General features: G+C 38.2%; 1 protein-coding gene across 1 annotated transcript; it reads left to right on the plus strand.

The window, feature by feature from the left end:
• Window positions 1-1,954: 1,954 nt before the first annotated feature.
• Window positions 1,955-3,992, plus strand: LOC142347970 (uncharacterized). Its single transcript, XM_075399137.1, has 3 exons — window positions 1,955-2,138; window positions 2,417-2,728; window positions 3,043-3,992. Exons 1-3 carry the CDS (start codon window positions 1,955-1,957, stop codon window positions 3,990-3,992), a joined length of 1,446 nt encoding a protein of 481 aa, XP_075255252.1.
• Window positions 3,993-16,297: the final 12,305 nt, after the last annotated feature.

The raw sequence follows: 16,297 nt of genomic DNA on the forward strand, positions 1-16,297 counted from the left end.
ACGCTCCAACATAATTCTTCAAGCCAGCTCGAATTGTCAACTATGCTTTGGGGATCACAACCTTGGTCGCTGCAAAGAATACCTGAGCAAGTCTGTAGCTGACCGTCAGCAATTGGTGAGGCATCACAACTTGTGTGTCAATTGCTTGAAGAGACATGAGAGTGGATTTTGTAAATCAAAGATTCGATGTCTTGTAGACAGATGCAATGGGTTTCATCATTCAACTCTCCATCGAGACAACTTCAGGACTTCGCAGAGAAGTGATTTCCAAGCAACGAGTAAAGGGGGATTTCAATCCAGGAACAACCCGGTGCAGTCAAACTACGGTAGAAACCTCAACCATACAACGTCTCAGCATTCGTCAACAACCAGTAACACGCCAAATACCAACAACAGAAGGGGATACAATCAAAACAATTTCAACCCTCGTAATTCAAGCTATGGAAACAACAACTCGCATCAAACTGCCAATCAGCAGCACATCAATCCCCACCAAACTAATGACAGAAGTAACACTCACTTTCAATCATGGACCAGCAACGAACTGAATGATGATTCATCAAAACTTCCACGGGTGCAAAACCACACTTGTAGCAGAAATCGGGAACCCACATGGGTCAGAGCTTTTATTCAACTACAGGCAATACCAGTCACGCTCTTCTACAAAGACTTCAACATAGAGACCTATGCACTTTTGGAAAGTGGAAGTGATAATACACAGATCGCACAAAACATTGCTGATGCTCTTCGGTTTGGAGTCCCCAAAGATATAGAACTTCCTGTAGCTTCGCTACATGGGGAGCACACAGTGACAACAGCTGATGTCATGATTGGAATTGGTTCACTTCACAGCTCAAAACCGGTGACAAGTCTTCCTGTGTACGCAACCTCCACTGAGCAGTTCCAGATGCCAACTGTCCCCGCAGAAATGTTGAATAGACTTTGTAGAGACCACGATCATCTAGCAGAAATCAATTTCCCACAAATTCGTTACAACAGAATTGGAATACTCATAGGGGCTGATGCCTTTCTGGCTACTGTTCCAAGACATTTCACTACCGGCAAACCAGGAACACTCTACGGAGTCAACACACTGTTAGGATGGACTTTGACAGGCCCTGTGCCACAAGAGTACTTTCAGCCAAACCATAAAGGAAGCAGCAACCACAACATCACTCTTTTCAGCCATCTCAAGCGAGGTAGTGACGACCCAGACGAAAACCTTCTACATCTTTTTTGGACATTTGAAGGTGTCAACTTTCGTCGGGGTTCTACAAATGGACACAATGAAGAGGACCAGAAGGCACTAAAGACTTTGGCAGAGACCACACATCACAACGGGGAAAGATATGAGATTGGACTCCCTTGGCGAGAAAACGTCACACTACCCAACAACTACTTCATGGCAAGGGTTCAGTGGCACGCCCTGCAGAAGCGATTAGAGAGAGACAACCAACTGAAACAGAGATACATGAACACTATCTTTGATGATATGGATAGAGGATACATAGCAGCTGTTACGAACCATGATGCAAAGAACATTTGGTACCTACCGCATCATCCCGTCATCAACAATTAAAAACCAGACAAGAAGAGACGAGTGACAAATGCAGCCTCAAAATACAAAGGGGTTTCTTTGAACGATGCACTGCTAACAGGACCGGACCTATTGTGCAATCTACATGGACTTCTTCTACGGTTTCGTCAGTACAAGGTTGCAGTAACAGCCGACATAGAGGCTATGTTCATGCAAGTTGAAATCAAAGAAGAATACCAAGATGCTCTCCGTTTTTTGTGGAGCGACAATGATGAGGAGAGGACATCCAAATACCAACGACTCATTTTTGGAGCAACATGTTCTCCTGCTTGCGCAATTTTTGTTCTGCAAAAGTGCGCCAACGATAACAGACAAGAACATCCAAAAATATTTGACTCAATCAAAAAACAATTCTACATGGATAACTTTATTCAAACATTCTCAACAGAGGAAGAGGCAGCAAATACAGCGACTGAGCTGAAACATGTTCTCAAAACAGGGGGAATCAACCTCAACAAGTTTCTCAGCAATAACCCTGCTGCGCTGGAAAAGATTCCAGAGGAAGACAGAATTGGAGTTCTAAAACTACAAAGGATACTTGGTCAAACATGGAACCCTGAATCCGATCAACTTCTTTTCGCGAAACCCAAACTGAACTATGAAAAAGAATATCACACAGAGAAAGCTTCTCTCAATGGCTGCTTCGTTGTTTGATCCCATTGAGATAATCTCGCCTTTTGCAATTCGACTGAGATGCATCTTGCAAAAAGTTATCAAATAAGGACACAATTGGGACCAGCTACTATTAAAGGAACATTACGACGAAATTCAGCAATGGATGGAAGACTTCCAGAATATGCCTCCAATTCAAATCCCCAGATGTCAACGTCGATGGAACTCACGAGTTGCACACCCTCACAGACGCTTCACTTTCAGCAGTATCAGCAGTGGTGTACCTGAGGACAATCTCCGCCGACGGCTCAATAGCTACCCAATACGTCATCAGCAAATCCAAGGTGGCACCAATCAAACAGATGAGCATTCCCAAATTGGAGCTCGAAGCAGCTACATTAGGAGCAGAACTAGCAGGCTTCTGTGAGTCCGAGATGACGATAGATGTGAAGGGCAAAAGTTTTGGACCGACAGCACAGCAGTACTCAGCTGGATCAAATCAAAGGATCGACAGAAGATGTACATAGCAAATAGGCTCAACAAAATTGCTGAGAACTCAAACAAAGAGGACTGGAGACACGTACCAGGAAAAATGAACCCGGCTGATCATGGTACCAGAGGTCTAGCTCCGTGCGATCTTCAAAAATTGTGGATAACTGCAACTTCTTTCCTGATCAAACCTGAGAGCGAGTGGACATTCTCCGGTGACAAAACAGCTCAAACATACGCCACTGAAGTTGATGTCAAGACCAGTGAAAAACCCTTGGTAGATCCAAACAGATTTTGAAATTGGCCTAGACTCCTTGGCAAAATTAGGACAGTGTTTCGAGCAGTGCGCGTACTGAAGAAGTCGATCAAACGCGACGTACCTTGCGACTTGGACGACTTCGCGGCTGATGAAAACAAGGCTCGGAACTTTCTCTTGAGGATATCTCAGTCCACGCACTTCAATGACACAGTTTCTCGACTTCAAAGTGGACTACCCCTAGACAGGAAGGACAAACTATTACCATATACACCCTTTCTGGATAGCGCAGGACTCCTTAGGGTTGAGGGACGAATTCAGAAATCTGGCTTGCCTTTTCAGAGCAAACATCCGGTGATACTCCACAGCAGGTACAGAGTTGCCAAACTGCTTATCGAGAAAGCACATCACGACTGCGGGCATCATGGAATTGAACATGTTCGTGCACATGTCCAAGCACCGTTCATGATAGTTGGAAACCGCAGAGCTTTAAGAACCTTAGGGAAGTACTGCTTCATCTGCAGACGCTGGCGAGCAGACAATGTCAGACCGAAGACGGCTCCTCTACCAAAATTTCGCTTTCCGGAGCACTCCAAACTCTACCCATTTGTGAATACTGGAATGGACATGTTCGGTCCTTTTCACATCGGAAAATCCAGAACCCAGACGGAATTGAATTATGTCTGCATGTTTACATGCTTCGTCCCGAGAGCAGTACACTTGGAAGTTTGTGAGGACCTCTCCACTGACTGTCTACTAATGGCTATTCGACGTTTTGTATCCAGACGAGGATACCCTGATGTCATTGTTTCAGACAACGGGAAAAACTTTGTTGGAGCTAACCAGGCAATGAAACTCAATTTTCAGGAAAACTACAAACCAGACAACAATTACATACGTCTCCAGCTGGCCCAACAGAACATCAAGTGGACGTTCAGTTCAACCCACCTCTGGCACCGCAATTTGGAGGGGTTTGGGAACGACTTATCCAGTCGGCTAAACGAAGCCTACTTGTTGTCCTCGGAAGCCGCCGACTAAACTTTTCAGTCTTCCATACAGTCGTAGCGGAGGCAGAAGGAATCCTTAATTCACGCCCACTGACGCACGTTGGGAGCACTTTGATCGACGAGGAACCATTAACACCGAATCATTTCCTGATGAGAAGACGCCACTTCTGCCTAAAACCTCTGGCAAACAACAGAACCCGGTTTTCAATTAAAGACTTCAAGGAGTCACAGAACCTGTTGGACCACTATTGGTCTCGTCTTCTCAAAGAGTTTGTACCGGAACTTAACAGACGGACAAAATGGCAGCAAGCCAACGCTGAGCTCAAGGAAGACGATGTTGTTTAGCTCTACAAAGATTTTACACCCCGAGGAATTTGGCCCCTTAGTCGGATCGTCAAAGCACATGTGAGTAGAGATGGAGTGGCAAGAAGCTTCGACATCAAGACCAGTACTGGCATGGTGCAACGTCCCGCAGTGAGATTGGGTAAAGTGTTTGAAACTGACAATGATTCTTCTTCTTCGTTGGCCGCGGAGGGTGAATGATTACTCCTTCAATCATGTCAAACTGATGCATAAAACTCACTCAAGCGAAAACTTTTGAGGCATTAAATTTGAATTTCTGATGTCAATTATTTTGTTCTTTTCTGATGAATTTATTTGCTAAGTTTTGTTGTTGCTTGCCGGAGTGTAAACGGTCCTGAACCGTTTAGCCCCCCAATCCTTCCCCTTGTTATTTAGTTCAAATTTATCGAGTTCATATTCATAATCACTGTAAAAGTCATATATTTAACTTTGATTTTTCATGACTTTCAATGCCAAACCTTTTCATTTGATTATCATACATGAGTTTCATCGTGCCGCACTTAACTTTGATCTAAAATGCGGGTTTAAACCACACCTTTGTAAGTTATTATTAAACAAGCATACAAGCTTATACAAGAACATACAGCAAAATAAACTCTTGAAAACCAGTCGTTGTCTCTGAAAGCGGATCAGACTAAAGAAAAGATAACAGGCCCTATTGACTGGAGTCTAACTCCTATTAACAACCCAATGAGTATCTGATAAACTCCATAAATATGATAATAATCCATTTGTGGGTTCTTAATGTGAATTATTAGTAAAATAAATTCTTATCTATTGATTTAGGGTCATAATGGTTGCAAATTGATTGGCAGTGGGAAACATTGTGGCCTAGTAGCCGGAAAGCTGTAGCAGAAAGAACATTCAACAGCATGAAAATGAGCATCAGGTATCAGGAGAGCGAGATCTCGTATAACTGCAACACCCATAGTGATAATGACAACCGTCATTATCAATGCGACCCGTATGAACACGAAAATGAAACCGCTAAGCGGTGCATCAGCATTGATCACATCTGCAACGGGTTACATGATTGCCCTAATGGCGATGACGAGGTCAATTGCCCTTTCACTGGACCAACAACTGACAACACGCAACTTCAAGGCGCCGTTACTTATTATGCATTGATGGCCACTTTGTGTACAGTCATGATAATCTTGATTTTGGTGGCCTTTTTTGTTCACAGATTTCGGAAAATTAGGTGTGATTCAGCCTTCAGAGGAGTTAATTTTGCTCCACTTATTTATCGTCCAGTTGGAGCCACGTTTGCCCATGCCGCATGTCAAAATTCGGTATCCGGTGCAAGAAGTTTTGGGTCGTCGTCGTCTTTACGAACCGGTTATCCTGGACCAATAAACAGGGAAAGGGATAGCAGGTCTCTGTCTCACTGCTGCATTGCCACGAACAGTAACAATCTAGCCTTTGACCGGGTTTTCAACCCCATGTCTTTATCAAACTCATCGTCGCGCTTTTTTGTAAACTATAACGTGCATAACAACTGTATGAGAATAGTGCAATCTTCGAGATCAACATGCAGTGTCCCGTCAACGCCAATAGCACCTCCTAGTTACTTAGAAACTATGCTCGATCCGACATACCACCGTCGAAGTACAAGAATGCCATCAGTTCCTGACGAGTCCGAGGTTGATGCTCCTCCTTATGAGCCTGCAGACGAAAGCAATGGTCAAGATTCAAGTATTAATGTGAGAAATACATCAATCGTGTCACAAAACTCACCACCCCCTCCTTACAGTGAAACTTAAATAGTACGTAAATAACAATTTAAGCTCTTAGAGAAATGCTGCTCATCCTATAAACAATTCGCTGCAACTGTTATAAATGGTAAAGTGATATAGTTCGGGTATGGCAACCAAAAATACCTCGTTGATAAGCTTATACAAAGCGAGCCTTCGAGATGATTACTTACCTTTTTAAACCGATTAAGCGCTCTCTTTCGCATTTTAGCAATAAAAATGTGGAGCTTAATGTTGATCTTGTTGCACATACTGCCCAAAATTGATCAGATTGATCTTTGCAAAACAAACCTCATTCCTAGCCGGTGTTAACTTATTGTTAGTTAGTTTTATTGCTTTGATATTGCTTTATACTTGTCCATCAGATGTTCTTTCTCGTTTTGTCATTTATTGTTGTCGCTTTTCACCGACAATCATTTCATGTTTTAAATTCAAGTGCTGTTGGCATTTTTCACATACAATCTGCGTTCTATTTTGTTTTTCTAGTGCTCTTGTTATAGGCCTCTCACAGACAATAAAATTATCACCCCATGAAGTTGCCCAAACAAATGGCTTTAAACGCTAAGGCACATGATCGACCCTGTACAAATTTTAAATAGATTTGATGTTTATTGTTGATCGAGGTCTTTGTGCTGTATTTTTCTTAATATTTTATACTTAAGTGTTAATAGATAGTTGATTTATTTAGATAGATGTCTCTTCTATTCTCAAGTACTGCCCTCAAATATGTAATAGAATAAACGTTTCCCGTCCAAGTTTTTCATCAAGTTTTAGCAACTATCCGCTTTTGTGATGAATGAGATATTTTGGTTGCGATTCTATAGATATCTGGCAAAGGAACACTGCAGGTAAGTTCTTTATTTTTCCTTCTTTGGAAATTGATGTCAAAATTCAAGTGAAATGATGTCAAAATCAAAAGAACTTGATGTCTTTAGCGGCGTCCCCCAAGGTTCCATTCTAGGCCCGCTGTTCTTCCTAGTCTTCATAAACGATTTGCCGTCCTGTGTTATGTCAAAGGCTTTTGGCTATGCGGATGATTACAAAATTGTAGGGACCAATCCTGTGACGCTCAACATAGATGTCAGAAAACTGTGGAGGTGGTGCGATGATAATCTGATATCAATGAACCTTACGAAAAGCAAGCTGCTATGTATTAAAGGCTCTGCCCAAATATCTCTGCCCAATTATACCTTCGAAGCCACTCAATCGATTAAAGATTTGGGCCTCTTTGTTACTGACTCTTTAATCTGGACACTACACGCGAAGAAAAGAACTGAAAAAGCCTTGAATGCATTCCTTCTGCTAAAACGAAACCTTTGCAAGGCAAATTTTGCAACCAGGAAAAATGCATATGTTTGCTACGTCGTGCCAATTGTCAGCTATGGCGCGGCCTTGTGGAAACCATCAAAGGGTGATTTAACTTTACTTGAAAGTGTTCAACGAAAAGCAATGGCCTGGATATTCAAAACCAGCAACAGCGTCCTCTCATACAAGGAAAAACTTCAGAAAATCAACATCTTGCCACTGTCTCTATATCAAGAACTTCATGTCGTGTTATTATTTGCAAAAATGTTATCGGGAAAAGTTGATATAGACTGGCAAAGCCATGTCACTCTCACTGAGGTGGGAACCCGGAGAGCCCAAGTCACTAAAAATTTTATCTGTAAGCAAATGCGGTTGCAGAAGAGTGAATCAGATTTTTGGTACCCAGCCTGTCACCTTGCAAATCTGTTCAATGATTATTTCAAATATGATATCCTCCTTGATCGAGAGCACAAGAGCAAACTCCTGGAACTCTACAATCGGTTCTTCATATCCCGCTACAACGAATCAGACCCTTGCACTTGGCGTCTCTTGTGTGGCTGCAATAACTGTAGAGACTTGAAGAAACTCATCTTTTCGTAAATATTAATAAATTTTGAACAACTCAATAACCGGGTTTTATGCGAACCCGTGGATTACTTTATCCTAAATCCTTTGTTATTATTATTATTATTATTATTATTATAACAGAAGCTGAAACTGGTTTTCGAAAACCCCTTCGATGAAAATGAAACGACAAAAGGCAGAAAACGCCCGTTTAGTGTTAATGCAGGATAGAGAATAGCCGCATTTGAGTACAAGCTTATTAGAAAATCCTTTGCAGTTTTGACTACTGAAAATCTAAATGCGCAAATTTGGAATCATTCTTCGGTTGTAGGTAAACAAAGATTTAGACGATTCATCGTTTGCTTTTGGAAAAGATTGAGTAATAATTAACACACGGCTGTTATCGCTTACAAAAATCTGAAACAGTTGCGAAGTGCTACTTTGGTATTATACTATCCTTTCCGCCATTCCTTTTCTCGACTTTGTTGCTATATATGAATGGCCGAATTAGATAGTCTAATAGACTTAAAAACTTGTCGCCCTTTCAAAGTTTTTCAACAACTCGCATCGAACTCGGAGTTCGATATCGATTAAAATCGTGTAATCTTCGTTAATCAACTCTCGCAATCACAACACGTGCTTAACCTTAACCAGATTTCATATAGCAACCGTCTAATCTCAAAGAGTTGCTTCACCGTTTCAGATTATTGTATTCATATGTTCTGAACTTTTGAACAGTACCATTTATATTCTAACTAGTCAAAAACCTAGAACACCATGGTAGCTCTTGAGCTTTTGGTCAGCTCGTAGCCACCGCCTTTATTCTGAATTAGAAATTAAGTCAAATATGAGTTCTTCTAAATTGAATAATGATAAAGCCCCCCTGCAGAGAAACAAAGAGAGGAAGATAACAACTCAAAATTGGATAATAGGAGCTTGTGTAGTGCAAAACCTGAAAATACCAAAGTTAGCGAAAATGATCTTAATAAGGATATTTCCGAAATAATCAAAAATAAGTTTCTGATTGCCGACATGCTAACATGTTGCCGACATGCTAACAGAAATAATGAAAACTGTGAAATCGGAAATGGAACGAATTAAAACTGATAAAAAACGAATTGAAAACTACCATAAGTTAAATTGTCGATGAAGAAGTTGATAAACTTAAATCGAAGTTGGAACTAAATATAGACACCGAACCAGAAAAGGCTAAATTGAACACCTTATCTGAAAGTGAACTGCTGGAAACTTACAATCGCCGTGACAACAATAAAATGATAGGTCTTGAACAAAATCTAGCTGATGGCCAGAGAGAAAACTATCAGTAAACGGTCGAAATTGTAGAAAGTTGCTCAGGAAATGATGTACATGTTGAAAAAAATATTTTAATTGCTCATAGGCTGTCATCCTCAAACAATAATTGCTAGGTTTACGCGTAGAGTGACTAAATTTGAGCTTTTAACAAACAACAAGAACAAGAAATACCCCTCTAGGGAACGTAAGGATTTATGAAGATGCAACAAAAGCTCGGGTAAATTATCATGAAGTTGCTAACAAACGATGAACGGGTACACAGAGCTTGGATAAGAAAGGGGACAGTTTTTTTGGAGTGGAAAGAAAATGGGAGCATAGAAAAATACATGGCCTTAATGAAGGAGCTGAATTGGTACAATATAGTTATGAAACGGTTGAAAAGTGCTTTGAAACAAAACTGCCCAACAGAATAAACCAGTCATACGAAAGTGAAAATAGAATTGAAAAGTTGCATAAAGAAAAGCCTGAGCAACAAAGTTCAAATTGCAACAATTTGAAAAACAACTACAAAACACAAACTTTCCAGCCACGGATGCAGTTTAATCGAGACTATCGAACTCCATATTTCGACAAATTTCGTTGGCTTTCAAAATCCTCGATTATAACCATATTTTAATTATTCTTCAAGTAAACGTACAGTCTCAAAACACCTTTCTCAGACCTAGAAGCTTTAAAATTCAGTCTTCAATCTAAGCCAGACATTCTATGCCTGAGCGAATCATGGTTAGGTGAAAATGACGAGCCGTCAAATTATGTTATACCTGGCTTTAATAACTGGGCAATGAAAATTAGAAATTCATGAGGCGGTGGAGGATTCAAGGAAACAATGCCTTAAACATTTTGAAAAATTCCCAACCTTTTTAATGAAGCGTTGTACATGAATCTAAAGAGGCAAAATTTCAACTTCAAACGCATGGGTTTACATAACCCTCCACGATACAACAAAATGACCTTCATGAAATTTTTTGATAAATTTTTAGAAAATGAAAACAACCCAAATACGGCAAATGTTAAGAAAATGAAAAGAACGCGAAAACCCTTAACATTTGGTGACTTTAGTATTGATGTTCAGAGCAAAAACCTTATGGTAGATACGGATTCAAATAGCATCGCTGCTAACGGTTTCGAATTCTTTTGCGATAATTCAATAAGAGTAACAGAAACATTATCAAGTTAATTAGATTGCTTTCTATTCCAAAACATTCAATGAGAAAAGGAATTTTTTCAACGCCAAAATTTCACTGACCACTATCCAGTGCAATTCAAGTTTTAGTTTCACCAAATATTGAAAGAGGTTATAGTGATACCAATTTCTTAAGTTGTCCAGAGCTGGTGAAAAATTATGTCAATGACTTGAAGCAACATCTCGACAAGCAATTTTTAGTCAAAGCAATGTAAACGAAGTCTTTGATATTTTTAATAAGACTTTTTTGGGAGTTAACAAATGTATATGCACCAATGACAATCAGTAAAACAAAGTGTAAATGTCCACATTGTTTTGTAACAAACTGAGAAACTTAATGAAAAAAGAAAAAGCTAGCAGAAAATAAAAGAGAACAATGCGAGTCAACGCTTGCTGCTTTCAGGAAAGCTAGGGTAATCTTGACCAAAAAAAACAGTTTTATCAATAATTTGTCAACTGTATTGGCATTTTAAGACAAACATATTAACTTCTTAATGAACTGAAAGGGGAAACAAGTGCATCCGCAGTTTTTCAGGTTCTATCCAGTTTGCAAAAAATAGCTAGGAACCCAATCAAGTAGATAAAGCAGTTTTTAATTGACTTCTTTATCATTATAGGTTCAATTTTAACAAAACACCTGAAAAAGAACTTTAGATCCTGATTAAAGAGCAATACTTATTCCATGTGTTTATATTAAACAAATTCGTCTGAATTTCAGCAAATCATTCAGGGCTTAGACAACAAGTCATTGCCACGGGACGACGATCTCAGTAATATTTTAATCCAAACTTCTGGTTCTGTAACAGCAGTATACTTAAAGTACCTAATTAATCTCTCATTCTGTACAATTTTTCCCGATACACTATCGAAGGCTAAATTTTGGCCCGCGTCCTTAAGGGAAAACCGAAATTGACGAAAATAATTTTATTATTATTCCTTTTAAATGCATGGAGCAAAATTTTCGAAGAGTCATGTGTAACCGACTATATTCATTTATCGAATGTTTTAATCTACTTTATATGAACCAGTGCTTTTATGACCAAAACACCGCACCCCTGATGCATTAGTTCAACTAATCAAAAAAATAGCCAAAACTAGATTAAAACATTAGTTTTTTATTCTGGACCTCAAATAAGCGTTTAATACAATAAACCATGACATCTAAATTATTAAATTGGAACTGTACGGGACACGAGGAACAGAGTGCAAAGAGTTGAATTAAATGGAATGTTCATTTATCGAATGTTTTAATCTACTACATATTAACCAGTGCTTTTTTGACCAAAACACCGCACCCCTGATGCATTAATTCAACTAATCAAAAAAATATCCAAAACTAGATTAAAAACATTAGTTTTTTATTCTGGACCTCAAATAAGCGTTTAATACAATAAACCATGACATCTAAATTATTAAAATGGAACTGTACGGGACACGAGGAACAGAGTGCAAAGAGTTGAATTAAATGGAATAAGCTCCTCTGGTAAGAGTAAATCGTGCTCCCCAGGGATCAATATTAGGGCTTCTACTATTCGTAATTTACATAAATGACCGGCCGAACGTCTGTAAAAATTTTCAAAATGTTTTTGCAGATGATACTAATATTGAAGTGGTTTCAAGTGGTTTTTCAAATAAAGACGTAGCATCAGATCATAAAAAAACATAAATTATTGGTTAACTGAAAACATGCTTGTTTTGAATCTTGAAAAAATCATTCAATTGAACATCGAAACAAATAAGATTAACCCACGCCTCGATTTAAATAACCAATATGTAAAAGTTGGTAAATAACCAATATGTATAAATACATATAAATATCTCGGATTACGCGTGGACTCAAAACTAACTTTTAGACTCAAATTTCCCATGTAAGAAAGTTTAGAAATCAACGTGGAATTATTTTCTATTTCAGACACTATGTTCCCAGAAGTAAATTGATAAACTTTTACAATACAAATGGAAACCCAATAAATCAACATGGCATTTTTTGTCTACGAGTGTTGCAGTTATTCGCCACTATAACGTTTTTCGATCGTTAAAGAAGTTTTTGAAAATAACACCTCCGAAAAAATTGGGACAATTGCATTGACCTGTTTATGAACAATATAATACTCTGTTTACGAATAGCGTTTATATGAATTGCGCAAGTTTGTTCTGAATGTTCTAAATGAACATCATTGTATTTGGTTTTCTAGTGATATGTTTCGAAAACAAAATTAAGCTGTTAATACATGTAATAGTACCCTGAATTTGCTTAATATTCCGTTTAAAAAAGTTAAATTGATAGAAACTCAGTTCAATTAAGTGGTTATGTTGTAAATAATAAGCTTAGATGAATTCAGTCTTACCTGATAATGTAGAAAATGTCTATAGGAATAACGTTTCTGACGTTTGTCAAAAATTGAACTATTCTTATATCTAATAATTCTGAACTTGTTCAATAATTTGATGGGAACCGCTCCAAATAATCTTCCATAGTATTGTCTTATGTTCTGCTATGTGTATTACTATGTTGTGTTCTGAAAAGTATATTTTTGTTTTGTGCTATTATTATGAGAGGGAGATCTGAAAAGAGGAACTTGATGTCCCCGTTGATCATCCTTGCTTTATTGTATTGATAGGAAAAATCAAAATAAATCTCAATCTATCATAGGGCTCTAACAAGTTTTATCATTGGTAATTTATTCAAATATTGTTCTCGCAACTATATTTGATACAAAATTGAGCGCTCCAACGTTTCAGCTTTCTGAACAGTATTAGCGGAGAACACGGTTTCCGAAATTTCCTAAACAAAATGTCAATGACCAAAAAATTATTCATAGAATATCAATGAACGAAAGCTTGTCGAGACAAAAGTGTCAACTATCAAAAATATTCATACAAAAAGGTTATTGACCAAAAACTTTTTCGCGTTAAGGATCAAGCACTGACATGTTTTTTGTAGGTCAGTGAGTGAAAGCTGAAACGGGTTAATACCGAAGAAATAACAAAAGATGAGTTCAATTTCAAAAAAATTTCTCTTGCAAAAAAGTCATTTAAAAGAAAGTCAAATGCGATGATAAAAATGTGTCAAAAAAGGTTAATAATCTAAGACTTTGTGACGCAGAAAGTATCAACGAACTACGAATTATTCGCAAGAAAAGAGTCATTGAACTCTGAAAAGTTCTGAAGCTTAAACAAGGCAAAAGTGTCGCGAAAGTGCAGAGAAAATTGTATGAGGGACCATGTTGGGAACTGAGCACTGCAGTGAGCTCTGTGATGACATCACAGTCAACATTCTGTCAAGACAAATGAATGCACCTACTAATCAACACTGGCTACCCGGAAAATGACTGCGATATCTTCAAGGTACAAAAGGCTTAAAAATTACACAAAGAGGCTAGTTATGATTTAGTGAGGAAAGTGATGCAGACTGGTCTGGTGATGTGAAAGCCAGAAAATCAACAACGAGCTATTACTTCAAGCTCAACGGACGACGTGAAGCAATCAACTGTGGTGTCAAGAAGCAGGCCACAGTTGCTCTTTCTTCATTAGAAGCAGAATATCAGGGCATGGTAGCAGCAGTTCAAGAAGCGTTGTATCTGAAACAACTTCTAAAGGTTTCGTCATCTAACAGAAACAGCCAATAGCAATTGGAGAGGACAACCATAGTTGCATCAGTTTTTAACAAACCCCAGTCATACACAAGAGGAGCAAGAACAATGAGACAAATTTTCAGTACATTTGGGAAAAGATGGAAGATGGAGCTATTTCAATTCATTACGTTCCTATTAAAAAAAAATGGTGGCCGACTTCACAAAATCCTTACCTGCATCGAACGTGGAAACATTCAGAACTTTTTTAATGAGAACAGACTACGCAATCAGCTCAAGTCTGAGTGGGGTGTTAGAATTTCGATCAAACAAGTTTATAGTCTTAAACGTAGTTAGAGTTATTAGCAAGAAAGTTTAACTAACTTACCAGATTAATATAACAAGGGCAAGTTGGCTCTGGTAGTAAAGTTTATTTAAATGAATCCTCAATTTATATAAATGAGTTTGAATGTGCTTAGAATCATTATTCGGTTCAAACTGATGAATCTAGATAATTATTGTTAGTGGGATTGTTTGATGTAAAATCGTCCCAGCATGTATTGAATGATTATGATACCACTGGAAATGTGAACGATTTCTTAGAAAAGCTGAAATGCATGATATTTATGGTAACCGTTTCAATTGAGTTCTAGGAAGATCCAAACCATATTGGTCAACCTTTGCGACCCCATTACAAATCATGATGCTAAGATTGGTTTTTTATCTTGACTGTCCCTTCTCACTGATAATGGGTATATATACAGCTGATTTTTGCGCCTTTTTCATCCTCAAAACCAAATTGCCATCTTGATCTAAAAAGCAGATCTCTTCGGGAAATTTCTAAATTCTTCTTTACAATATGATTTTTTTTGTTTTCTCTCAGTTTTTGGAAATTAAGTTTTCTACTTAGTAAAAACGCTTTTTATTCAGCTTGCAAAAATCCATAACCCAACACTGTTTTTTTTTAAAATTTAGCGCTATGTATCTACGTATCTTTTCTTTTTTTGATTTTTTTTCGGCCTCCTTTTCGCTGTCGTTGAGCTATTTTCGGGTCACTGTTTTTCAATTCCCTGCTCGGTCTCACCTTTTCTTCGCCCCGCTCTCGAACTTTGTTTCTGCAAAACTTTGTCACCATGAGTTGTATTTTCTCACCGCTTTTTAATTGCTCTTGACCGAAATCCATATCAATTATTGTAAACGTGGTGGTCTTTTTTATGCAATTTTTTTGCTTGACCATTTTGCGCCTTTATTGTAGAACATACTTTGAGTTCTCAAGTGACTTTTTCACGCTTTCGTTGTTCATTTTTGAACGATCTATTTTGCTCCCACTCCGAAGTAAAGCTTGTCGCTAAAATAAAATCTATTGAGCAAAAACAAGGCCCTGATAGACGAGTGAGCAGTGCTTCTGGCGAGGTAGCAGGAGTTTCGTAGTTAAAATCTCATCGTGTGTAACTTTTTTTTGCACCCATAAAGAAAAATTTATCTACAGACCCTGAATGAAATTGCCTCGCCCGCTGTTCGAGAGCAATTCTTCCGACGTTAGGTAGTTTATGTTTAAATTTTTTTGTTTATGTCTTGCTCTTTTTTTCCTCAGTGGTTTCATGTCGATTGTTTGTCAATGATGTCTTTGCTCTCTTGCTTTTTTCTTAACTTATTTCATTTACCTGCTCTAGTTTTCCTCCTGCTTTTTGTTTTCTTTACCTGACGCTTCAGTTGCCATGTTTTCTCTCTTATGGTCAGTCGCTCTTTATTGTTACGCGTGATTCATATCATTTTTTGTCCTCGCGTCTGTTTCCCATGTTTTTCTTTTATTTTAATTTGGCTCTATCGGTTTCTCTCTCATTCGTGCTTCAACGCAAGCATTTACAAAAGCTGTTATTTTTAACCCTTTATGTTCCCCCTCATTTTTTTTCTGTGCAATCGTTTGTGTGTATGTGTTAGATGTGCGTCGTGCTCTTTCTGTCTCGTATTTCTTTCAATTAAAATCTCGTTTATTATCTCAAAATTAAAAATAGAAATTTTGTAACAGCCGCTTTTCTTGTTCTTTGATTCAATTAATTACGAAATTTTAAATAACGAGTTGGACAACTTAGGTTTTGATGAAAGCTCAAAAAATCTGATAAGAAATTTCCTTACAAACCGGCGCCAATCTCTTATCCTACAAGACTGCATATCAGATGAAATAACTCTTCTTAGAGGTGTACCACAAGGAACAGAACTTAACCCGCTTTTTAAAATCTGTATATTAAAGATATTGCAACACGAGTTGACAAAGAAACTG

Source organism: Convolutriloba macropyga, chromosome 10 (assembly GCF_964194025.1).
Source record: "Convolutriloba macropyga chromosome 10, txConMacr16.3, whole genome shotgun sequence".
In the NCBI taxonomy this organism is placed as follows: domain Eukaryota; kingdom Metazoa; phylum Xenacoelomorpha; order Acoela; family Convolutidae; genus Convolutriloba; species Convolutriloba macropyga.

Coding starts and splice junctions, on each gene's coding strand:
- LOC142347970 (XM_075399137.1), top strand. CDS start 1,955: ATGGATAACTTTATTCAAACATTCTCAACAGAGGAAGAGGCAGCAAAT. Junction 2,139..2,416: donor AAAACTACAAAGGATACTTG/GTCAAACATGGA, acceptor TCAAATCCCCAG/ATGTCAACGTCGATGGAACT. Junction 2,729..3,042: donor TCAAAGGATCGACAGAAGAT/GTACATAGCAAA, acceptor TGTTTCGAGCAG/TGCGCGTACTGAAGAAGTCG.